At 46.3% G+C, this 26,209-nt stretch overlaps 1 protein-coding gene across 1 annotated transcript in view; it reads left to right on the forward strand.

Moving 5' to 3' along the window:
- The window catches only part of Aco1 (aconitase 1), a 66,086-nt gene extending 40,300 nt beyond the window's left edge, over nt 1-25,786 (forward strand). Inside the window, exons 12-21 of the mRNA XM_059254106.1 lie at nt 1,100-1,235; nt 2,068-2,152; nt 2,899-3,055; nt 5,399-5,523; nt 8,064-8,168; nt 9,204-9,346; nt 10,759-10,906; nt 21,071-21,193; nt 23,625-23,810; nt 24,992-25,786. Coding sequence (XP_059110089.1) covers nt 1,100-1,235; nt 2,068-2,152; nt 2,899-3,055; nt 5,399-5,523; nt 8,064-8,168; nt 9,204-9,346; nt 10,759-10,906; nt 21,071-21,193; nt 23,625-23,810; nt 24,992-25,105 — 1,322 coding nt within the window. The 3' untranslated portion in view covers nt 25,106-25,786. The remainder of the gene's footprint in view (nt 1-1,099; nt 1,236-2,067; nt 2,153-2,898; nt 3,056-5,398; nt 5,524-8,063; nt 8,169-9,203; nt 9,347-10,758; nt 10,907-21,070; nt 21,194-23,624; nt 23,811-24,991) is intronic.
- Nucleotides 25,787-26,209: the final 423 nt, after the last annotated feature.

A 26,209-nucleotide genomic window follows, 5' to 3' on the forward strand; every position in this document is an offset into this window, starting at 1 on the left:
TCTGAGTCCTCCCTGAGAGAGAACAGAAAAAGAAACTCTTGTCATGGACTTTGTCCCTGTAAGCCTGGCAGGGAGACTTTGCACTGTCTTGGTGCATTGGCAGATGCAGCTGGACCGGGCACAGGCCCCTGGCTGATGAAGCTCAGTGTACCAGCTTGTTGTGCAATGCTGTGAGGTAGTTAATAGTTAAATGTAGAGTTCAGTGTTATAAGATCTCCTTAGTTCTGATGTTTAATCACCTTGAGAGCTTCCCTCGGGTCCAGAGACCAGGGTCAATAGTTCTTTCTTAAAGGGCCTATATGGAAAACCTTTTTAGAGTTCATCTTTGCCACCTAAACTTTCCATACTTATCTGGAACAAGCCAGTTTTCTCGGGGAACACCAGCAACTGCCCATGGCCCGTGTATCCTCATGCCCTCCCCTCTTCTCTCTGCCTCATTTCTTCTCTCTGCCTCATTTCTTCCTCTCAGCTGTTACACTTCCTGAGTCAGAGCATGCACCATGCACCATGCACCATGCACCATTCTATTACGGTCCTGATGGGGCCCAGGGCCTCTGATCCTCTGCTTTAGGAATATCTGTGGTCTAGATGTACTGTAGGCTGCCAGTGTTCCCTTCCAATCAGTACACAATTTGTGTATCTCAGAAAAGGCCTTTCCTGATAGAATTTTCATCTGAATCCAAACAGATAATTTTAGATCATTTTTCCTCCAAAAATTAAAAACTCATAAGATATTCCTAAGTGGTTTGGGATTTATTTCTTTTGTTTGTTTGGTTGGTTGGTTTTGTTTTGAGGAACTTGTGTAAGCCCAGACTGGTCTAACTCACAGAGGTTTTGCCTCCCAGTTGCTGGAATTAAAGATGTAAGTCATCACGCCAGGCTGGGGTTTGTTTATTAAGAGGAACAAAAGTCCACCTGCCTCTTGCTTCATCTCCATGACTCAGTTGGGCTTGCTGCATCCATGAACTGTCTCTAGGTAGTGAGATTTTGATCTGTCAGTCAAGAAATGTAACTGGAAAAAACCAGGCCTTTTCCTAAAGTGTTCTTAACATCTGAGTATCTAGCCACCCATGCTGTGTCTCTGTTCACCGTCTGGCAGGATTGTTAGCAAAGAAAGCTGTGGAAGCGGGGCTGAATGTGAAGCCCTACATCAAAACCAGCCTGTCTCCTGGAAGTGGTGTGGTCACCTACTACCTTCGAGAGAGTGGAGTCATGCCTTATCTGTCCCAGCTAGGGTGAGGGAGAGGGTGTTTGTTTGTTTGTTTGTTTGTGCCATAGCTATTGTCCTAGTCCTGTGTCCTTGTGAGCTGTGTCCTAGTCCTGTGTCCTTGTGAGCTGTTGTCCTAGTCCTGTGTCCTTGTGAGCTGTTGTCCTAGTCCTGTGTCCTTGTGAGCTATTGTCCTAGTCCTGTGTCCTTGTGTCCCGGTTATCACCTTACCGGATCCTGTGAACTTTCACAGCCTTTTATCACCGCATAGATAGACTTAAACCCCAGCTTTCTGAGTGCATGGGGCGCCTGGGATGGTTCATCATACAAGAGTGAACCCTGTGCTTCCGTGTGGCAGTCCCTTCTTTCTCCAGAAGAGGGCACCAGTCCTCACTTGCACTGAGAACTGTGGGCTGGCCGTGGCTGTGCAATTGAGTCTGCCTTTTGGCACGAAAATAATTACTTACGTGGCTGCAGATATTCTAGTCGTTGAGGCGAATGAGTGATTAGTCACCATAACAGTTTCTCCAATTCCTGTGTTATTTACTAGTTTGTATAACATCTGTTTTCTCCATGTGTTTCATGAAATTCAAAAGCCTTTGGGAATGCACAGTAATAGGAGATGGAGATATTAAATGACACTTCTAGTTCCAGCTTTTAAATAGTCTAGATCATTCAGCTCCTTGTGTTACAAGTTTAAAAACGTGAGTGGCATCCTTCTTAGGAAGGAAAACTCTTTGGAATGGCCCTGTCCTAATCTCACTCCGCTGCCATTGTTTCTGACCTGTGACCTCTGGGAAGTGTTCCTGCAGAGGCGCTCACTGAGAGTAGCCATTTCCTGTGCCTTGTTTGATACCTAGGTTTGACGTGGTGGGCTATGGCTGCATGACCTGCATTGGCAACAGTGGACCCCTTCCGGAATCTGTGGTAGAGGCGATCACTCAGGTAACAACAGAGGAGCCTACGTTCTGCAGACCTCTTGTTTGATTTTATATAACATATGGCAAATTCTGGAAGTTGTAAGACAGTCCTTGGATTGGGGGTATGGTAACAGGGGTATGCTCTTTAGAACTAAAATTCACAAGGAGAAATCACTAGCTGTGTAACACCGGACAAGTAGATTAGCTGGTTTGTGCCTTGGTTTCCACAACCGTAAATCGGAGGTGATGGTACCTGTTTTTGAGAATTACGATGGTAAAAAAGTGCTTTGAGCAGTGCCTGGCACCCAGGCAAGAGTTCAGTGCATGCTGCTTTTGACTACAAAGGACTCTAAAATTGTGTATTGCTGGTCATTTGACACTTGGTTCAAACTCAGACCGATCTCCTCAGAAATGAACGTCAACTTCATGGTGTTGGCATGGTTTCTGCTGCCATAGATTTGTAACCCTGGAAAGTCCTGCTGGGTCTGTCACTATGTCACATGTCCTTCACATGTCAGCTTCTGCTCTTCCTGGGTGGTCTCACCTGGTCTTAGACTCCAGCATCAAAAACTGTGATGTCACATGCTGACCTGTGGAGCATCTCCCCTGGGATACCCCTCCCTTCCCTCCTCCCTGTAGCAGGAGATGTAAGGGAAGGGTGTCTGAAGGCTTTGTCGGTATGATGTGGAAACTGGTCTGACACGGGAAGTCTAGGCAGTGCCTTCTTTGTGAACTGATAACTGTTGATAACTGAACTCTTGCCTCCCACAGGGAGACCTCGTAGCTGTTGGAGTGCTGTCTGGGAACCGGAATTTCGAAGGTCGAGTCCATCCTAACACCCGGGCCAACTACTTAGCATCTCCCCCGTTAGTAATAGCGTACGCAATCGCAGGGACCATCAGGATTGACTTTGAGAAAGAGCCTTTGGGTAAGATTTTGGTTTCGTAACTATCTTTTTCCAATGAATTGAAAAATAGGACTAGAAGGATTTGCTGCTTTTGTTAATACAAAATGAAGTGCAGAGTCTTGAGAGCTGGGCGTGGTAGCACGTGTCTTTAATCCCAAGACTCAGAAGGCAGAGACAGGAGGATCTCTAGAGGTGAATTCCAGGCTAGCCAGAGCTACATAGTGAGACCCTGTCTCTAAACACAAGACTCTAGAGAGTGTTAATCCCACTGGTCGAGAATAAGACCACTACCACAATTTAGAGCCAATTTAGAGCCAAAGCGACCTTTAATTAAATACAGGTGAATGGGCTCTGGCCAGACCAATCTCTGGTTTCCCAGAAAAAACAGCCCCTAAGCGGTGGTGGTGCACACCTTTAATCTCAGCACTCAGGAGGCAGAGGCAGGCAGATCTCAGTGAGTTCAAGGCCAGCCTGGTTTACAAAATGAGTTACAGGACAGCCAAGACTGTTACACAGAGAATCCCTGTCTCATGGGGGTGTGGGGGATTGTCCCTGAGTCATGGTTTACCGTGACTTAAGTATTAGATTCAATCAGAGGCAAGTATACATCCTGATGTACTTCCAGCCTACATCCAATCAGGGGCAAGCATACATCCTGATGTATTTCCTGCCTGTGAGCCACCTGGCCACATGTGACCAAGCACATCCAGGGCAGATGGGTCAAACAAACTTCTTCAGGGAAGTGAAAACATGTGGCTTGTTATCTCCCATAAACAATAGCCTCCAGCATTTCAGGAACTATCTGTCCTTGGGCAAGGAACTTGCAGATCAGAGGCATTTTTGTTTCATGGATCTCTTAAGCGTAGTAATTAAAACTTAAAATGTAACTTTGGCTCTCACAAGAGGAGACAGAGAAGTCTTTTAATTGTTCTTCAGTGTACACCCAAAACACAAAGGAAAGAAGCAAGATTCTTTTGGGGGCAGCAGGTGGCAAACAGGATATAAGGTCCAAACGTATTAGCAATTTGCCATTCTGGAGTCTTCGGAGGCCTTTTGCCTCTGTCTGGCCTCCTGGGATGGGCTTCGCTTTTCTGTACACCCTGTAGGAACACGCTCCAGTCAGATTCCCTCAGTTCAAAGCTCTGCTCTGTCTGCTTCCCCTGGGCTTTCACCCTCGATGCCTTCCTCACTCCAGCCCAAGGAGACTAGATAATGTGGAGGCATCCCTTAGACTTGCTTTTAAGAGATGGAACTGTGCCGGGCAGTGGTGGCGCATGCCTTTAATCCCAGCACTCGGGAGGCAGAGCCAGGCGGATCTCTGTGAGTTCGAGGCCAGCCTGGTCTCCAAAGCGAGTTCCAGGAAAGGCACAAAGCTACACAGAGAAACCCTGTCTCGAAAAACAAAAAAAACAAAAAAACACAGAAAAAAAAAAAAAAAAAAAAAAGAGATGGAACTGTAGCCATGCCATACCGTTGACCCTTGTTGGTTTTGGATTCTACATTTACGGTTATGCCTACTCCCTAAAATGTGTTTGACCCTCAGTCAGTATTCCTTGTGTTGTCATGGCCCTTCGTGGACATGAGCACAGGGTGAAAGCTGAATCACCCTGAATCACACACACATTCAGTGTGACGCAGTCAGACAAGAGTCACAAGCAGCCTTCTTGTTCCGTAAGTCTGTAAGTAAACAAACGCCCTTTTCATAGTCAGTTAGTACCATTTTTCACTTTTATGTTTCTTTTGTGATGATTTTGCTTTTTTAGATGGCCCTGGAGCATAATACTGAATTAGTGTCCACTGTTCTATACACAAGAAGCCCGTGATGCCCCTGGCATTGACACAGGCTTCATTCAGTTGTGAATTAGTGTGCTGTTGGCCTCGAGTCCCCAGTTAAGGACAGTACTATACAGCCTTCTCCATGTCCATGCAGCATTGACTTCAGGAACCTCTGAGGGTACTGAAGTCTGCCAGTGACTCAGTGCCTAACAGAAAATGAAAGAGTATTTCAGTTATGCACAGACCATCCCTAAGACACGCACTACACCTGTGACGATGTCGGTGCTGCACGCCCGCTGTGAGGGAATGACGAGAGGGAGCATGTTCAACAGGGGCACTTTTCCTGTTTCAGTCTATAGTCCACAGAATTAACAAATACAAAACCTGTAAGCTGGAGGCCAAACTGACCATAATTGTCTTTAAATAAGAGAGCACGTACTACCGGGTTATGTGTTAATCAGTTGATGGAAATGTGACCTATGAGAAGAGATAGTCTTTGTTTGCACAGCTCCTGGAGGAACAGACCTGACTGTGTGATAATGAAAATGGTGTTAAAGGAAGTGTCTCCTTGGTAACGTGTTTCCCCAGGAGTGAATGCACAGGGCCAGCAAGTATTTCTGAAGGATATCTGGCCAACTCGAGATGAGATCCAGGCGGTAGAACGGCAGTATGTCATCCCGGGGATGTTCCAGGAGGTCTATCAGAAAATAGAGGTGAGACACGTCACTGTGCACACACACACTGCTAAGTGGTGAAACATGTCACTGTGCACACACACACTGCTAAGTGGTGGGACGCGTCACTGTGCACACACATACTGCTAAGTGCCTGCTTTGTGCCATGTCTGCAGACCTGAGGCCACAGGAGCATGAAGCAGAGAGAGACATGCTTTTCTTCCTCTGACCAGGGCAGGGTTATGGGGTACTCTTCTCCCATGATTCACGTTTTTACAAAGCCCACATGCCACCGATCGGGACAGGGATGTGACGCACAGCCTCAGTAGCAGTCTTTAGACCATCTCTCTGGCAGTTTCACCATGATGGTCACTGGATTTAGTCACTGGAGTGCAGTCAGTTGATTGAATGCACCTCTCAAAGAGTCATTTGAATGGTTAAAAAAAAAAGTCTTACAATCAGAATTGCCAACTTGTTGAAATGAGAACAAAAGTTGTACATTTTAAAACAGGAGAAAAGCTAGGCATGTAGGCGCACGCCTTTAATCCCAACACAGCACTGGGAGACAGACGCAGGTGGATCTCTGGGAACTGGAGACTAGCCTGGTCTACATAGTGAGTCCCAAGACAGCCAGATTTACATAGTGAGACCCTGCCTCCAAATAAATAAATAGAGAAAATGAGTGGGGTTCAGTCTCCTTTTATAAATGAATGAATGAATGAAGAAAATTAATGGGGTTCAGTCCCCTTTTCCAGGCCTCAGTTACACTCGTCCCTGCTGGCCAACATCTTCTGGCAGGGTGGTGGTTTGAAACGAGAACAAGACTATAGGACAGAGGCCGTGGACATGGAATTCTCTCGTTGCTCCCTTCCACAAGCTACTCACTGGGAAACAGTATCTGGGAGCTTATCGGCCATCTGACTGAAAATGTTTCTGCAAAGATCAAGTTAAGGGATCTATGAAGAAAATTCAAGCCAACTTAAATACACAGTGGCTGTCATTTTACTCGCTAGTGTCCATGTGACCCGGAAGTCCAAATTTTAAATGTATATATTCATTATCCATTGGTTCCGTCAGGAACGGGGGTGGGACTCAGGAGGCCCCATCCACTCAATTAACGGTTGCTGGGGAAGAGGAGTCATTTCCTTCAGTTGTGTAGCCACTGATAGGTATCCAGGCTCCAGTAACCCACCTGACCCGTGTTCATACAAGCAATGCTAATGAAACTCAGCACATGAGGAAAAGAAAAGGCCGTGAAAAAGAAGGGGTGGTAGGTGGGAAGAAGGGAATGTGATTAGAGTTGGAGGGGGACATGAGAGGATAATGGGGATATGCCCTGGACATTGTATCCATGTATATGAAATCATAAAAAAGAAGATATATGCACATATATTGGAAATAAAAGTAACTAAAACTTAGCAATTAAAAACAAGAGCATTTTGTGTCTATGGATGCAGAGCCCGTAGGGGCCAGTTGTTGATTGTTTTTACTCTTTTGAGGGACCTGCCATCCAGCTCCCAAATACATCACATGGAAACTTATACTTACTTATAAATGCCCAAATAAAGCTTGACTTGTTGCTAACCAGTTTTACTTAACTTAAATTTATCCTGTCTATCTTTGACCTTGGGGCTTTTATCTTTCTCTATTCTTTTTTTTATGTTGTTTGGTTTTTTTTTGTTTTTTTTGTTTTTTTGGTTTTTCGAGACAGGGTTTCTCTGTGTAGTTTTGGAGCCTTTCCTGGAACTCACTTGGTAGCCCAGGCTGGCCTCAAACTCACAGAGATCCGCCTGGCTCTGCCTCCTGAGTGCTGGGATTAAAGGCGTGCGTCACCACCGCCCGGCAATCTTTCTCTGTTCTTGTATACCTTTTCTTTCCTTCTTACTCTGTGGCTAGTTGGGTGGCTGGGTGGCTGGGTGGCTGGGTGGCTGGGTGGCTGGCCCCTGAAGTCCTCCTCCTTCCTCTCTTGGTCCTTCTCCTCTCCTCTCAGATTCTCGGTCTGTTCATCCTCTCTGCCTGCCAGCGCCACCTATTTCTCTCTCCTGTCTCCCTGTTGGCCGTTCAGCTCTTTATCAAGCCATCAGGTGTTTTAGACAGGCACAGTAACACAGCTTCACAGAGTTAAACAAATGCAACGTAAACAAAAGTAACACACCTTAAAATAATATTCCCCAATGGGACCTCAGCCTGCACAAGCAAAACTCATCCCACCTGGGCTGACATCGTCTACTGAGGGCCACCTTGGGGGATGGACTGAGTTCCCCAGACCCCCACTGGCTCTTAGCTGGAGGCTTCCCTCAGTACTGCCTCCATGGCGTCTTCACAGTTCATCCTGGAAGACAGTTACCATCAGAGCAATGGTGGGAAGGCCGTGTCTTCATGGGAGCCGTCATCTGAGAAAGAGTCCTGGGGATGGAGCGAATAGAAAGTTCCTACCTCTCTACCAGGGCTTGTTGAAGACTCCTGTCACTCAAAGTGGCTTTTAGTAGACCTCTTTTGAATGTTTTGTATTTATATATCAAGTTTTTCCTGGCCTGGAATGTGATTAATTCTCCCCCCCCCTTTTTTTTTTATTTAAGACTGTAAACAAAAGCTGGAATGCCTTAGCAGCCCCATCAGAAAAGCTGTATACGTGGAATCCCAAATCTACATACATTAAGTCACCACCCTTCTTCCAAAACTTGGTATGATTTTTATTATATTTTAAATAGTATATTTTTAAATTTTATTTATTGTTCTGTGTATATGATGTTAGTGTGTGAGCATGGCAAAGGTGTACCGTGACACAGTGTGGAGGTCAGAAGACAGCTTGTTGAATCAGTTCTCTCCTTCCACAGTGGGTCTCAGCGTCAGACTCAGGTCACCAGGCTTGGTGTTGGTGGCAAGAACATTTACCTGGAGCCATCTCACTGGCCTCACATTTGTGTGTGTGTACGAGTAGTTTGCTTGCACGTATGTCTGTGCACCATGTGTGTACAGAAGGGAGGGGGTCAGAAGAAGGCATAGGATCCCCTAGACCTAGAATTACACAGTTATGAGCAACCATTTGGTGCTGGAAATTGAAGAGCAATCAGTGCTCCTGACCTCTGAGCCATCGCTTTGGCCCCTGGCTTTTTATTTTTTAACATTAGTTCTTTAAAGGATGTTTTTCCTTGTACAGCCCCGTGCTGGCTGCCCATTACAACAAAACCTTTGCATTCGCCAGCAGATAATGCTGGGAGTGCTGTAGGAGTCTGGGAGGTTTGGCTGTAGGCACCGTTTCTCTGGCCAGAGGTTCTGTGTGGCTGTGCAAGGACATCCTAGTGAGTAGACACCACCTAGATGAGAAACAACTAAGGTCTGCAGGACTGGTCCAGGAGAATATCCTCAAGGCTTGCCATATTTATTTAAATCTTACGCTCCATGATGGATTGCTGTGGAGATGGGTGGGAGGAGAAGTCAGCATCCCAGCTGTCCTTGGCATCAGAAAGAATGTCCTTACAGCTACATTCCCATTGCCTTTGAGGGTCAATGCCAATACTTCACCTTCTATCCAAGGTTCAGATGTGAATGTTTTCAGCTTACCTTACTTCTAACTGGGAACAGTGTTGCTGTGAGCCAGTAAAGTGGAATTTTCTGTGCACTGATGTAGCGCTCTCAGTCTGGTTCACCTGGTTGAGCTCACCTGGTGACCTGTCTGGGAAACCTGGGCAAATGCCGGCTTGTGCGTTCTTCCGTAGACGTTAGATCTCCAGCCACCCAAGTCTATAGTGGATGCCTACGTGCTACTAAATTTAGGCGATTCAGTGACAACGGACCATATCTCTCCAGCGGGGAATATTGCAAGGAACAGTCCTGCTGCTCGCTACCTGACCAACCGAGGGTGAGTGTGGGTGAGGCGGGGAGGCCGAAGGCAAGGGGGGAAACCCGATGCAGCTGGCATTTCTCCTCTCACGGAGTGCCTGTGGGATCACACTGTTCTTTCCTTACTGAGGTTATTTTCCAGTTTATTTTCCTGCTTTGTTGCCTAGTTAGCACCATAGGAGAGCCCGTGAATCACAAGTGACCAGGAGCGACAGCTTCCTAAGCCAGCGTATGCCTTAGGCTCCAGCGTCAGCCCTCTCCCAAGCCCCAGTAGAGCCTGCTGGAGACCCAGCAGTGATATATCCCGACATTGATTGTCATGTCCTGTTGAGACAGTGTGGACAGAACTGCCTCAAGAGTGTGCAGCTCACCCACACCCCACACCCCCACACCCCACCCCCGCTCACCCCGATATCTATAGGAACCTCAGCATCATCTGCTGCCAGCTAAATACAGATAATGAGTTTGGAGGTTCCCAGGTCTGATTTCCGTGAGACTCGTGAGGAGGAAAAACTTCCTGATTTCTGTCCTCCCTTCTGAATCAGTTCTCTTGGAGAGGGGGCTTGGAGCAAATCTGAGAAGCAGAACAAACACTTTTTTCTCCAGGGGTGATTGTCTTGACATAGGAGCTCTTTAGGGAAATGAATGTAAGCAATTATAATGCCCCTCTTCCCCAACGCACAAACCCGAAACACTTTGGCTAGGATTTCAGAGGCTCTGAGGCATGTTTGCCTGCTCCTGAAACCCAACCAGAAGCTCTCTTAACCACCAAATACAGGTCTAAGAATTCAGTCGCGTTAACACTCACCCCAGGATTGTAAGAAACAGGCCAGTGAACTGGGCTGCTGTGTCTGCTGAACCATGCTGTCCTTGGCATACAAAGTTCCCTTCATTGGCTCTCACACATAAGATACAGGAGCAGACGTCACTCTTGCGCCTCTGGCCTGCGGTGACTCTTTTCCTCTGGAAAGTTGTGTGCTATATTGCCACTGTGTTGCTTCCCTTTGCCTTGGGGCCCTGATTATTCAGGGACAAATTCAGGCCTACTTCTGCTTAGTTTATGGAGCATATCTAGTCGTCTCCCATTCTCCAATCCTTCTGACTGGCCTCCCTATTATTTTTAATTCAGTTTTCACCCTATATGTAGCTGTGTGAACTTCCTGCTGAGTTAAGAGGGTGAACACTCCTTGTAAAACTCCTTCTAATTTTCTAGCCAGATTTGGAAGACTCTGGAGTTGACCCTGGAGAGTACTGATTCCTGCCCTTCTCTGCCCCTGGTTCACTCTCCCAGTTGAGGCTTTGAGAACAGCCTGCAGAGCGGTCCCTGGCAGATTCAGTAACATGCTAGCTTTATGGCATTCTCTTGTCTATGTGTAAGCTGTTTCCTCTTTACTCACGTCACTAAAGAGCTCCTCCTGCTTCTGTTATTAGCCTGACGCCACGCGAGTTCAACTCTTATGGCTCCCGTCGGGGAAATGACGCCATCATGGCCCGGGGGACATTTGCCAACATTCGCTTGCTGAACAAGTTTCTGAACAAGCAGGCACCTCAGACTGTGCATCTTCCTTCAGGAGAAACAGTGAGTACAGTCTCTCTTCCTTCAGAAACCGGTGTCTGTCGGGCTTCGGAGCCTGACTCTTCACAGTGCCTTTTCTTGTCTTCACAGCGGCAGCCTGCCTGACTTCCTAGTTCTTGCCGTGTGTTCATATCTGTGCCATTTAGCCCGGTAGAGGTTACAGTTTCTTGCTGCTTAGCAGTTGGGTACCATAGTTCAACTAAGTCTCATTTTGTGGAAGTTGAGCTCAAAAAAGTCTCTGGTGAAATTTCATATGTATTTAAAGTATTTAAAGACTAAGTTCCTCATTATTCAGGGTATTTCTCGAGAAGAGCTATGGTGTGTCCCCACTGGTATTTGTTTTAATCTACTGCATCCACAGCAAAAGGAAGGGCCATGGAGGCCCTCTGAGGTCTGCCCAGTCCTAAAGGAGCTGCTTGAGGCTGGCGCACATGCTGGAGTTATTTGTCTGTAGATGTGGGTATGTGGGGTGGGCTCCGTACTCAGAGCCACCTGAGGTGAAGCCCTAGCTCCAGTTATTTACCTCTCTGGGGCTTGCTATAAATGTGTGGCCTAGAAATAGTACCAGCCTTATGTGGCTCTGAGGCTACAAGATGAGATAGCCTATAAGATCTAGGATGGCAGCATATCTGCAGGTCTCCAAGGAGTGTAGCCTGCCAGCTTCCCTTTTTTTTTTTCTTCTATTTTTCTTTTACTAAAAATAGATTTTTTTATACAATATATTCTGATTACAATTCCCCAACAGCAACAACTTCTCTGCGTTCCTCTCCACTTCCCCTCCCATCCAGATCCACAAAACAGACAAATTAGAATAGAACAAAGCGAACAGGCTGGGCAGTGGTGGCGCACGCCTTTGATCCCAGCACTTGGGAGGCAGAGGCAGGCGAATCTCTGAGTTCGAGGCCAGCCTGATCTACAGAGTGAGTTCCAGGACATCCAAGACTTCACAGAGAAACCTTGTCTCAAAGCAACCAAAAAGGAAAACAAAACAAGCAAACAGAAGAAAAAAAGCACAAGAAACACATATAGATGCAGAGACAAAAATGTTCACACACCCATGAACCCTATAAAACCCTATATTACGGAAGCTGTAATATATGCACAAAGGACCCTGTAAATTTAAAAAAAAAAAATGCCCTGGCAAAATATTATGAGACAAAAAACAGCCTCCAAAGATGCCATTGAGTTACTTTGGTGTTGGCCATCTACTGCTAGACATGGGGCCTGCCCTTAAAATTGGTTTGTATCCCCAGTGAGACTCCATTGGAGAAAACGAGTCCTTCATTCACAAGTGGTCATCAGTTGTGATAGATCCTAGATTAGGGATGTACATGTCTCCTCTCAGCACCGGGACTCTACCTGCCGCACACCTGTGCAGACCTGTGTGTGCTTCCGGTCTCTCTGAGTTCATATGTGCCTCCTTCCTGCTGTGTTTCCAAAGCCTTGATTCCTCGGTGTCCTCCAGCCCCTCTGGATCTTACATTCTTTCAATCCTCTTCTGCACAGTTCCCTGAGCCCTGAGGGAGGGATTTGATGGACACATCCCATTTAGGGCTGAGTGTTCCAAGGTCTCTCACTCTGCACACTGTCCAGCTGTGGGCCTCTGTATTTCTCCCCATCTGCTGCAGAAGGAAGCTTCTCCGATGATGGCTGAGCAAGGCACTGATCTATTAGGACAGCAGAATGTCATCAGGAGTCATTTTATTGTTACATTTCTTTAGCAGAACAGTATTATTTTGTTTTCCCCCAGGTTCTTAAACTATCTAGTCTCAGATTCTTGGTCACCCAACCAGTATCAAGGATGAGTTCCATCTCATGGAATGGGCCTTAAATCAAATCAGATATTGATTGCTGTAATTGTCAGGGTTCCCTAGAGGAACAGAACTTATAGAATTTATTTATATATATATATATATAATATTTATATTTATAAATATATTTATATTATATTATATTATATTATATTATATTATATTATATTATATATAATAAATAAATATATTTATTAGAATGACTTACAGGCTGTGGTCCAGCTAGTCCAACAATTGCAGTCTATGAAAGGTCCAAGAATCCAGTAGTTACTCAGTCCACAAGGCTGAATGTGTCAGCTGGTCTTCAGTATACACCAGAATCCCAAAGACGTAGTCGCTAATGCCAGTGAAGGAATAGAATTGCCAATAAGAGCAAGAGCAAGCCAGCCAAGAAGGAACAAGCTTCCTTTTTCTATGCCCTTTATGTAGGCTGCCAGCAGAAGGTGTGATCTGGATTAAAGGTGAATCTTTCCACCTCACAGATCCAGATTAGAAGAGGATCTTCCCACTTCAAATTACTTAATTAAGAAAAAATCCCTCACAGGTGCACCCAGCCATTTGGGTTTTAGTTGATTCCAGATGTAGTCAAGTTGACAACCAAGAACACCCCTCACAAGTCCAGCCCAGGTCAGCTTGACACACAGTAGTATCGCCTTATGCCATGCTTAAATCCCAAATGAAAGCAATAACCAGTCATGATTACACCTAACATTATATAACTATCCCACCCAAAATCGCAAACACGCATATTTAGAATAGGTAGCATTTCCCTTGAGGGACATTCTTTTAGTATCTCAAACTTAAACATGACAACCACTGATATTCTCTTAATTGATTTTACGTTACATCATATAAAAAAAGGTCAAGGGAAGAAAACACAAATATCTGTACAAACACATTCTTAACAAAATGTAATAGAAACACTAATGTCATTTATAATACTCACTTCTGCAGCTGGCCACCTAACCCTAGCCTGTATTTATAACTTCTTCTCTGTTACCCAGTCTATATTTGCACCACCCTCAGCAAGTACCTCAACAGGTCTTGGCTCTTTTCCTGGAGGAATGACCCATGCCTTCATTCCTGAAGGGTCTTTGTCATCCTGCCTGGATCAGGCTGTGGTAGTTTCCCATTGACTTTAATCACAGGACATGATAGCACCAAGAGACACCCCAAAGGATCTCCTGGATTACAGACATAACCCTTCTTACCTCCATGTGGAGAGGCAATCCAATTTCCCCATGGTAATCTGGACCAATCACCTCTCCTAACACTGTTATTTCTTTCTTAGCCTGATGGCTTAAAGGCATCAGAAACCCAAAGTGACCAGGCGGAAGTCTGAGCTTCAATAAAGTATTTGTTGTGGCTCCTGCAGGAACACTCTCCTCTCTAGAGCCCAAACTTCTAGGTCAACAGAACTTAAGTTTGAGGAAACAGGAAGCAAAATTTTTCCTAGTGGGTCACTAGGGTGATAATGAGTGGAACTATTCTTTTTTCCACTCCTGATTCCATGGATCCTGGCTATCGGAGAAATTGTACCATATATTGGACACTGATTCAAAGCATATGCCACCTACTGGGGAACCCTGTCCCAGCTCTCCAGGCTGCTGACAGCTGATTGACACTGTAACTGTGTCTTCAGAGGCCATCCATCTTTCTTTCAGGCCATCTGCTTCAGGACAGTGAGAAACATGGTAAAACCACTGGATTCTATGATCGTGGATCCCCTGTCACACTCCTCTAGCTGTAAAGTGAATTCCTTGGTCAGAAGCAATGCTGTGTGGAATACCATGGCAGTGGATAAGACAAATCCAAGGATGGTGGTTTTGGTAGAAACATTACATGCAGCAAAGGCAAATCGCTAACCAGAATAAACATCTACTCCTGTCCTTTCTACAAAGTGGCCCAGTGTAATCAATCTGCCACCAGGCATCTGGCTGGTCACCCTGGGGATCAGTGCCGTATGTGAGGCTCAGTGTTGGTCTCTGCTGTAGGCAGATCTGGCACTCAGCAGCAGCTGTAGCCAGGTCAGCCTTGGTGAGTACAGTCCAAGCTGTTGAGCCCATGCCTAACCCCCATCTCTGCCATTGTGGCCACGCTGTTCATGGGCCCACTGGGCAATGACAGGGATGGCTGAGGAAAGAGGCTGACTGTCCACAGAACAGGTCATGCTATCTACTTTCTTATTGAACTCTTTCTCAGCTGAAGTCACCTTTCAATGAACATTTTTATATGAGACACAAGTATCTTCCCATACTTTGCCCATTTTGAAGAGATCTATTCACATACTTCTTCCCCAGATGTCTTTCTCACCAATTTTTATCATGTTCTTTCCAAGTCTCTGACCAGCCAGCCACTCCGTTGGCTACTGCCCATGAATCAGTGAACAGTCGCACATCTAGCCATTTCTCCTACCAAACAAAATATATGACCATGTGTACTGCCCAAGGATCTGCCCACTGTGAAGACACCCTTCACTGGTGTCTTTCATGGTTGTTCCAGAAAGGGGTTATAAGGCTGCAGCTATCCACTTCTGGGTGGTGTCTAACGTGCAGAACCATCAGTAAACCAGGCCCTAGTCTTCTCTAGGGCTACAGGTCAACCAATTATAGGACTATAGGTGCATGCTTGGCAGCAAATGGCATTGTAATGGGAGTAGAAACCAAAGGCATTTGTGCAACTTCTTCATGTAACTTGCCTGTGCCTTCAAGACCTACTCAGGCCCAATCATGTATATACCACTTCCATTTATTAATGGATTGCTGCTGTGTGTGTCCTACTTTATGACTTGGTGAGTCAGATAACACCCAGCTCATGATGGACAGCTCAGGTCACATGGTAACTTGGTGGCCCATTGTCAAGCATTCAGTTTCTACTAAGGCCCAATAGCAGGCTTGGAGCTGTTTTTCAAAGAGAGAATGGTTGTCTACAGATGATGATAGAGCCTTGCTCCAAAATCCCAAAGGTCTCTTCTGTGATTCACCCACCGGGGCCTGCCAAAGGCTCCAAGCAGCATCCCTATCTGCCACTGACACCTCAAATACCATCAGGTCTGCTGGGTCCTATGGTCCAAGTGGTAGAGCAGCCCGCACAGCAGCCAGGACCTGTTGAAGAACCTTCTCCTCTTCCAGTCTACACAGCGGCCAGGACCTGTAGAAGAGCCTCCTCCTCTTCCAGCCCGCACAGCAGCCAGGACCTGTTGAAGAGCCTCCTCCTCTTCCAGCCCGCACAGCAGCCAGGACCTGTTGAAGAGCCTCCTCCTCTTCCAGCCCGCACACAGACTAGCAGCTTTCCAACTCACTTGGTCTATGGGCCGGAGTGACACACCCAAGTGAGGGGTGTGCTGTCTCCAGAATCCAAACAGACCCACTAGACATTGGGCTGCTTTCTTGGTGGTGGGAAAGGCCAGGTGCAATAACTTATCCTTCACCTTAGAAGGAATCCCTGCATGCCCACACCAGGACTCCTAAGAATTTCCCCGAGGTGGAAGGCCTTCATATTTTGGTTGAATTCATTTCCCATCCTCTGTTGTGCATAGGTACTGCTAGCTTTGTGCGGGGCCTAGAATAATAGACGAAGGCTCTTCAACAAGTCCAGGATGCTATGCAGGCTGCACAAGTCAAGCTGCCTCCTGCCCCCTTGTCCAATCAGCAAAATGTTGTCAATACAGTGAACCAACGTGATAGTTCATTGAAGACACAGACATTCAAGATCCCTCTAACTAAGTTACGACACAGAGCTGGAGAGTAATATATCCTTGAGATAAACTGTGAAGGTATACTGCTGGCCTTGCCAACTGAAAGGAAATTGCTTCTGGTGGTTCTAATGGTCAGGTACCAAGATAAAGGCTTTTGCTAGATCAATAGCTGCATACCACGTACCAGGAGATGGGTTCATCTGCTCAAGTAAGGACACCACATCTGGTACAGCAGCTACAACTGGAGTCACCACTTGATTGAGTTTTGATAGTCAGCAGTCATTATCCATATCCATCTGTCTTTGCACTGGCTAGATAGGAGAATTAATGGGAGATGTGGTGGGATCCACCGTCCCTGCATCTTTCAAGTCCTTGATGGTGGCATTAATTTCTTTAATTTTTCTAGAGGTGTGATACTGTTTTTGAGTCACTGTTTTTCCTGACAGAGGCAGCTCTAAAGGCTTCCATTTAGTCTTTCCAACCACAATAGCCCTCTCACACAGGTCAGGGGACCAATGTGAGAATTCTTCCAACTTCTAAATATCTATTGTAAGTATTCTATCTATACTTTGTATCTACATTCTGTTCTGTACTTTCTTTCTTTCTTTCTTTTTTTTTTTTTTTTTTTTTTTTTTGGAGAGGACAGGGTTTATTTCGTTTTACAAATCCAGGTAACAAACAGTTCATCACTGAGGGAAGTCAGGACAGGAACTCAAGGCAGGAACTTGGAGGCAGGAACTGAAACAGAGACCATAGAGGAGTGCTGCTTACTGGCTTGTTCCCTATGGCTTGGTCAGTTTGCTTCTGTATACACCCTGGACCACCTGCCTGGAGATGGCACCATCCCCAGTTGGCTGGGCCTCCCCATATCAACATTAATCAGGCGAATGTCTCATAGACATGTCCACAGGCCAATCTGATGGAGACAATTTTTCAATTTAGATTCCCTCTTTCCAGGTATGTTGTGACAAGTTGGCAAAAACTATGATATTTCACCCCTTGTCAACTTTCACACACAAACATACACTATTCAGCCATAACCTTTCCTTCCTTGCTTATTCCCCAAATCTCATGTTAATATCACAATATAAAACACAGTCCAATGTTAAAAATTCCGGTTTTACATTTTTCAACACTTTCAAAGTCCAAGTTATCTTTAAAATCCAAAGTCTGTTAACTGTGGGATCTGTCTTGTGTAATGGGAACTTCCAGGGGAATCTTGGGCTGCGGGCATAGCTGGACCCATGGGATGGTTATGATTGGCTCAGCTTCAGTGGTCCCTTCTCACCCCAAGAAAGTGAGTTCTCTAATAGCCTGTTCTGAATCAAATGTCAAACCCAGCAGCTAGAGTGGGGTGAGCCCTGATGGGGGGAATGCAGAAGGAATCTGCTGAAGAAAGGGGTCGGATGAGACGTGTGAACCTTCAACACGACACCACATACTAGTTGAGTCCCAACTAGGCTTCAAGTCTTTAAAGGTCAAGACTCTTGCTTGGGTTGAAATTCTTTCAGAGGTTGGGTGTCTCTTCTCTGGAACCATTTCTCTCCCCAGCTGGAGCATCAGGCTCAGCAAGTCTGCAGGGGCATATTAAAGCATAAAAGGCACAGAAACAAAATTGAAAACAAAATTTATGGCCCTTTTTCAGACCAATATCCTAAAGCTGACCAAAACAACCAATCAGATAGAGTTCCCTAAATTGCAGAAGAAATTTAATGGGCACTTATATTAAACTACACACAGACAGGGGAGTCCAGTCATTTCCTAGCTCCCCGGGGAAGGGATGAAGAATGCCTCGAAGACTTCACTTGAGATAGAGAGATGAGATGTACTTGCCAACAGCCAGCTCATCTCTTCCTTATTCCTGCTAATCTCACGGATGCTCATCTGTCATGGGGGTCCTCAGGCCACCTCAGCAGGCCTGTGTTGCAGCAGAAATTTTCTGATGAAACTCAAGAACTCCTGTTCCCGAGTTTAGAGGTGTAGTTGGTAGGACACTTATCTAGGACACATAACTTGTCCATGATGTTCCATTCTTGTGTGATAGGACGATGTTATTTTTTTCCTTCAGCTGTATGGAATGGGAGCAGTGGTCAGGGCTGCGCACTAACCCAGCAGCCGAGAATTCCTGAAGCACCACCAGCAGCAACATGTCCTCTAGGTTGGAGCTATCTGTTCAGGGGCCGGTGAGGCCAGCTTGCCGTTCCTGCCCCCAGTTTCAGAGGTTTAGTCCATTATCATCATGGTGGAGAGCATGGCAGCATGCAGGCAGGCAAGGCGCTGGAGAAGGAGCTGTTACATCTGTTCTGCATTTTCTGTCTCCTCACTAGGGGCCTGCTTAGCTTTTAGAGGCAACTATTGCTGGGCCCTGAGGGACATCAGTATTGTCTTACCTGGCACCTTCAGAGAAAGTCACAGTGCTCGTTTACCGGATAATGAAAGATTAATTTCCTAAGTTAAAGGTGGAAAAGGCACTATTTCAGGGGTAGGAGTGGGTGTCCGTCTTCTGCTGAGAGTGGAGAGACCTTGACAGCAGATGAACAATGAATGAGGATAATAAGCTATTATATGAGAAAGATAACACATTGAAGACCAAAGGGAAGGCATTACATGAAAGGGAGACAGGCCCATTCAATAACTGTCTTACATTCAATAACTGGCTTCCTATGATTGTGATAAATCATCATGGCCAAAAACAACTTGGGGAGGAAAGAGTTTTTCTGACTTACTGGTTATAAATCATCATCAGAGAAGCCAAGGCAGGAACCTGGAGGCAGGAGCTGATGCAGAGGCATGGTGGAATGTTGCTTACTGGCTTGCTCCCCCTGGCTTGCTCAGCCTGCTGTCTTATCCAACCCAGGCCCTCCTGCCCAGGGGTGGCCCCACCCACAGTGAACTTGACCCTCCCACATCAATCATGAATCAAGAAAATCACCACAGGCTTGCCCACAGGCCAGTCTGGTGGGGGCGTTTTCTCCACTGAGGTTCCCTCTTCTAACAGGACTCTATCTTGTGTCAAGTTGGTGTAAAATGAACCAGCACAGCAGTCTGAAACAGAGTGTAGCAAGCAGATGGGATAGAAAGGAGGCAGGACACAGGGACACTGCAAAAAGTAGAAAATGTTAAGAAAAACAATTATCCCCAAGAAGAGGGGTTTTTTGTTTTGTTTTGTTTTTTTGTTTGTTCTTAGCAAGAGCAATCACAAGCCAAGATCTTTGTTCATTAAAGAAAAAGAAAGATGAAGAAAACATTAAAAGATTCAAAGGCAAGGCAGATCTCTTTAGAAAGTCTCTGGAGATATAGAAGAGTGAGAAAGGGGAAGTTCAAGAAGATGGACTGAACTCACACATCTGATTAACGGGAGGTCCTACAAAGGAGATGGGAGCTGGAGAGATGTCACTTGCTGCTCCCCGGGGTGTTCCCAGCACCCACATCAGGCTGCTCACAACCGCCTGCAGCAACACTTCCAGGGGGCCAGGCGCCTCTCTGGCCACCACAGGTCCCTCTACACAGGTGGTAGACATACATTTGAGCCCATACACACAAATTAAGTAAGTCTTTGAAAAGAGAGAGAGGAAGGGAATTCCTTAAGAAACAACACAAGGAGTATGTTTTGAAAGGCACACCGAATGCTAGCCACCTTGTTACGTCACAGCCTTTGTAATGAAGATAGAAGTTAGGAAAGGTTGTACGAACTTCTAGAGGGAGCAGCAGCCTACAGTAACGGGGACTGCTTCCTGCGGGATTCTGAGTGCAGTCTTGATTTTAAGACACAGACTCCCACTGTTAGTTCACACAGACGACTGTCTGGTAGTGGCAGGTAGGTTGTTTCCTTCAGATCCCACCAGTTTGTTTGGGCAGAGGAAGGCACTTCCTGTTACATAGCAGTTTCCATATTCATGAGTCCTAGCTAATCACGACATACAGAATCTTTCCAGATTTAGGTGGCAACATGAAATGAACCCCAGTCCCACCCATTACCAGAATATTAACATGTTGAGTTAAACCCTAGTTTAGAGTTTAACTAAAGTCTTGTCTTAGGCCCCTTTCAATTGACTCCCTCTTAAGGGGCTTTATTTTCTGATCCACTTAGTTGCGAATAAATAATTGTTCACAGTCACCAGTGATCCCATCAGATGTCTGGGGAACTCTCAACTCGGCAGAATGTCCTGTGGGAAGCAAATGTGTTTGTGGAAGATGTTTCTCATTTATTAAACTAGCTGACCTCTCCTGGCCCATTGCTGCATGCTTCTGTGCATGCTTTTGTGCATGCTTCTGCTGCCCCTGCCTTGGCTTGCACCCGGAGGGGCAAGAAGACTTTGCATTTGACATCATTTCTAAACATAGCACCCTGCGTTTTGCTATTTCTCAGAACGGACCACTGCTGGGCCTCTAGTATTGGGCCCAAACCCAGGCTTCATGGGTTTTGTCTTTTAACTTTCAAATAGAAGAGAAGAAAAAGAAAATCTGATGTGCTTCCCCTTTTGCCTCTGATGCTCTAGGATTTGAATCTGTAAAATTGGACGGCGGTTACGTTTAGTCAGAAGTAAAGTTCAGTTGGGTAGAAATGAGTAGATGAGAGTTAACTGGGGGCCCAGAGACCAGGCACATGGGCAGGATTTTAGGTTTTCATTGACTGAGCTGTCTTTTCCTCTTTCTCAGCTCGATGTGTTCGATGCTGCGGAGCGGTACCAGCAGGCTGGACTTCCCCTGATTGTTCTGGCTGGCAAAGAATACGGTTCAGGCAGCTCCCGAGACTGGGCAGCCAAAGGCCCTTTCCTGCTGGTAGGATGGAGCAGAGGCTTCCTGGTGGGGCCGCCTCTCACCTGGGGCGGGAGCAGGGAGGGTGCTTGGGAAGAAATGCCATGGCTTTATTTCCAGGACATTAAGAAAGAGCAGATTGTGGAAAGCTTGTGATATTCCCCCAGCCTGCTGCTCTGTAGATCTAGACGTCTTCCCGTCAAAGGGCAAGCCCAAGGGGAACTGGCTCACACATGCCAGGTGGGCTTGGGACCAGCAGCCATCAGCTCTGAGGGTATCTGTAGATAACGTGGAAGGAAAGCCTGTGAGGGCTAACACCTTCAGAAATGCATATGCAGCTATCTTTTTTTTAATATATAGGGAAAAAATAGCATGACGTTCATAATTGTCACCGCTCTAGAGGCAGTGGGACCTGGGAGAATAGAAGCCAATAAGTGAGGTGGACTAAAGTCTCATGCAGTAGCCAACCTTACTGAGAGCCTCAGAGAGTTTATACTGTGAGGGTGAAGAAAGGTCACATGAGTAAAGCTCTCATGAGTTCACGCTGTGTACAATCACAAGGACAAGCTGCATGTGGCAAAAACATGTTTTTCCACAGAAGACAAAGGATAATTTAAACGTTTGATTGAATTGACTAATAAGAGAAAGCAATGATGAGTAATCCGAAATAAACTCACTCCTGTCTGATACACCTGGGAAGAGCACAAAAACACAGTCCAAGAGCAGAAATTGAGGTCACAAGGCCTTGTTTCTTGGAGTGTTCTCACAAGCACTCAGAACTCTCCTCACGTGACTCCATTCCTGGACCATGTTCCGACACATAATTTATTAAGATTATTGTCCTCAGTGAATATAAAGAGTAAACGCAAACTCCAAGGGAGCAGTGAGGAGTTGGGCTTCTTTAGAAGTTCGGTTAAACTGGGCAGTGGTGGCGCACGCCTTTAATCCCAGCACTTGGGAGGCAGAGCCAGGAGGATCTCTATGAATTCAAGGCCAGCCTGGTCTACAAAGTGAGTTCCAGGACAGGCTCCAAAGCTACACAGAGAAACCCTGTCTGGGGGGTGGGGGCTGGAGAGTTGGGTTAAAGTAAGAGTAGGTACTTTTATTCTAAATTACTGTATCTAGTATGTTCACTCATGTGCACATATATGCAAGTGCAAACATGAGTACCCACACAGCCACGGGTCAGAGGAAGGATAACTTGCAGTTGATGCTAGCCTTGTGGGACCTCAGGCTTGATGGCAGCACCTTTACCCACTGAATTGTCTCACCTCCAGAGGGGCTGCACAGTTTATATCAGTGAAAGTTTCTTGACTTTGAAATACGTGTGGGGATGTTTTAGGTGTTCTCCTGGGAAAGCCCACTTCAGTTAGTAAAGGTCTGGATGTTGGGATTTTAAAAACCTCCCCTGGTGATTCCAGTATGCAGCAGCATCAATACTTACTGCTTAACGACCAGGTTCTTGAAACTTAGATGAAATCACACAGACACAAACACACACACACACACACACACACACACACACACACACACACACACACTCCTGCACTTCACACCCCTGCAAGGTTCTGGTGCAGTAGATCTGAGGTGGTATCCAGGAATTTATAACTAGTAGGAAAGCCTAGTTAATCCAGTTCTCTGCTCTATTAGTTACTGCTGTATATTGCCAATTACACCCTAATGATAAAAGATCCTTCATGGGAAGCTTCATAGCAAAGCTGTTCAGTGCAGTTTGGTCCTGGAACAGGAATTGTGAAAGTAACGCACACTAATCATTTGCTTGGTAGTGCATTCTCTCTCGATTAAACCCTTAGTATCTGCTGATATGTGCCCACAGTAAAAGAAAACCCAAGGAAAAGAAAATGATTTTTTATATTGCTTTGTGATATACGCTGCAGATACAAATTAGCTGAGGACTCTTTTTTTTTTTTTTTTTTTTTTTTTGGTTTTTCAAGACAGGGTTTCTCTGTGTAGTTTTGCGCCTTTCCTGGAACTCGCTTTGGAGACCAGGCTGGCCTCGAACTCACAGAGATCCGCCTGGCTCTGCCTCCCGAGTGCTGGGATTAAAGGCGTGCGCCACCACCGCCCGGCTAGCTGAGGACTCTTGTATCTCAAAGTGGTTAAGTGCATGGTCCGACCATGTGGGTTCAAATACTGCATCCCACCATAAAACTCCCTTAGCAAAAGGGGACAGTAACCACATCTGCTGGCCTCCAAGTTGGTGGAGGGCAGGAGAGAATTCAAGGAAGTGCTTATAGAGTGCTGGTATATTGTAGGCAATCTGGTAGAAGACTCGCTAATAAGTTATTGATAACTAGAAGATAGCGTTTTAGATGAATAACTAGCAGATACTGAGAATCTAGCTGTGAGTATTTTTGAAGAATTTGTAAAGTTTCTGTGTACCTCTTAAAGAAAAAGTTGGAACTATGTCCAAACTTCTCTCTTGGCTCATCAGGGAATCAAAGCTGTCCTGGCAGAGAGCTATGAGCGCATTCACCGCAGTAACCTGGTCGGGATGGGGGTGATCCCCCTTGAATATCTCCCCGGTGAAACTGCGGACTCTCTGGGCCTCACGGGTCGGGAACGGTATACTATCGACATTCCTGAAAACCTTAAGCCGCGCATGAAGGTTCAGATAAAGGTAAGCAGAGCTTCTGCAGGCAGGCCCTGAAGCAAGGGCCTGTTGTTCTTAATCCCTCGATAGGAAGAAATCAGTGGAGGGAGAGGGGTTAACTGGGGATGGCATTAGATGTGAAGCCTACTGGTACTGTCCACCTCCTCACAGCATAGGTAATACCTGCTGATTATCATGGTTTTCCTGTGTCACAGTATTCATCGATTCCCTCTGAACTCCTGTCACCAGATAGCCCCATTCTCTCAGTCTCTTTCAGCCCAAATAGTGATCAAAGTTCAGAGGTAACACTTTCCTGTTTTCTAGAAGTTTCCCTTTTCTTCTTTTTTTAAATGAAAATATGATCAACAGATCCTGTATACACTCTTTCCATGAGCCTCAGCTGAGGCCCCAAGCTGTAATTAGCCCAGTGGTTTAAGTGAGAAGTGTCCCCCAGTCTCCCGCACTGGAACTCTGGGTAACCAGTGGTGCCTGGGCAGCTCGGGCGTGCAGCCTCGTGGAGGAAGTGTGTTCCCGGGGGCAGAGAGTTCAGAGTCTCACAATTACAGTTCCCTCTCTCTGCCTGGCACTTGGTGGTCGAGTAGATGAGCTCTCAGCTTCCTGCTCCCGCAGCCATGCCTGCCATGTGCTGCCATGCCTCCCCACCTGATGTCTTATCCCTCTGGAACCACAGGCCAAGATAAACTCTCTTCCCTAAGTTGCTTTGGTCACGGCGTTTGACCCAGCAACAGGAAGTAACTAATACGGAGGTGATGACACGTCCTTAGGGAGGCAAGAATAAAGTGCCCAGCACCAGAGTCCCAAGGGGACAGCACTACAGAGGCAGCTGCTGAGAGCCCAGAATGACCCCTAAGAGCATGTCCAGAAAAGACTTAGGAGAAAGCATCACAGTGTCACTCAAGCTGCTGTCCTGGGTGACTACTTGTTCCCACATGCCTCTTACCCACATCATTAATTCTGCAGTGCTTCTCAACCTTCAGTGGGCACATAAATCCCCAGGGGTCTTGTTGAAATACACATGCTAATCCAGTAGGCCTGGCTGAGTGCAGAGACCACCGGTTCCATATGCTGCTGGCCCTGGGCATATGGACCACACCTTCACTGAAGCTAGTGGGCAGCCAGGTGGAATCTCCCTGAGGCAGGTGTCTCGACCCCTCCTTCAGCAGCACTCTGCCTCCTTGCTGTTACAGCTGGACACTGGGAAGACCTTCCAGGCCGTGATGAGGTTCGACACAGATGTGGAACTCACTTACTTCCATAATGGAGGCATCCTGAACTACATGATCCGCAAGATGGCCCAGTAGGTGCTGGCCTCTTAGGAGACCCACCGTTGGTGCTAGACCCAACGAGGTACCAGGCCCCAGCTGGCAGAGACCTGGTAAAGCAGCCACCTCTACCTCTAATGAGGGTGCTGCCAAGATGAGAAAGTGGGCACTGCCATTGCTGGAGGCACAGAGCCAGGAGTGTCTACATTCTTGATTTGTTAATCGTTTTATCCTTTTCTATAATTTGGAACCTAGGATCATGGGAAAGTTAGTAGTACCAAAAAGAGAACCACCTTGTCTTTGAGTTACTGATCACCGGACATTGATTTTCACCGACTAATCTTCAGCTGAACACTAGCCAGTATCCTCAGAAGTGTCTCCTCCCCTTTGTATTCCTCTCTGTCCATCTGTCTCCGCTCAATGAAACACCCCCCCCCCCCCGAGAGTCCGTTCCTCTATCCATCACACCAGTGTTAACTGCCATAGGTAAGAACTTCTTCACGCTTCCAACCATAGCAGTGATGTCCTCCCTCCTTGGTGAGCAAAGACCTGGTGGACGGTCAGCCATCGGAAGTGTTTGATTATGTACCTTCCAATCAACAGGAGAGAGATCGTCTCTTACCATTTTCAACATTTGACGGGGGGACCTTTGTTTGAAAGTAACTGGGGAGAGAGACGGGATTTCTAATTTGAATAAGATTAAATATATTTTCATGAAAATGTGTTGGCTTTGGAATTGAGTTCTGTTGGAATGTGGCACAGTGCTGTGACACTGAGCCATAGGAGCCCTGAGGGGCCTTCGTGCCTGCTGTTCCTACCCCTGTGTCTGGACTGCAGACACAGAGGGGATGTCGAGGAGCCACGTGTGCGCTGCCTGTTGGCGAGCAGGAGACCAGACCTTGGTCGCAGCAGCAGCAAGGAGCAAATCATGGCTTCTTGGTGTCCTAAAATCATCTGTTCACTCATTTTCATAGCTGGAATTATTTCATGGAGTGCCTTGTTCTGCTCAGAACATTTGCTGTAACAAAATGCCACAGACTATAAATCATCCATCCCCACGCTGTTTGAGAGCATGTCAGAATGTATGTGTGCACATGCACGCGCACGCACACACACGCACATACACACACCCCTTATTTTCTC

This window comes from Peromyscus eremicus, chromosome 2 (assembly GCF_949786415.1).
Source record: "Peromyscus eremicus chromosome 2, PerEre_H2_v1, whole genome shotgun sequence".
NCBI lineage: Eukaryota > Metazoa > Chordata > Mammalia > Rodentia > Cricetidae > Peromyscus > Peromyscus eremicus.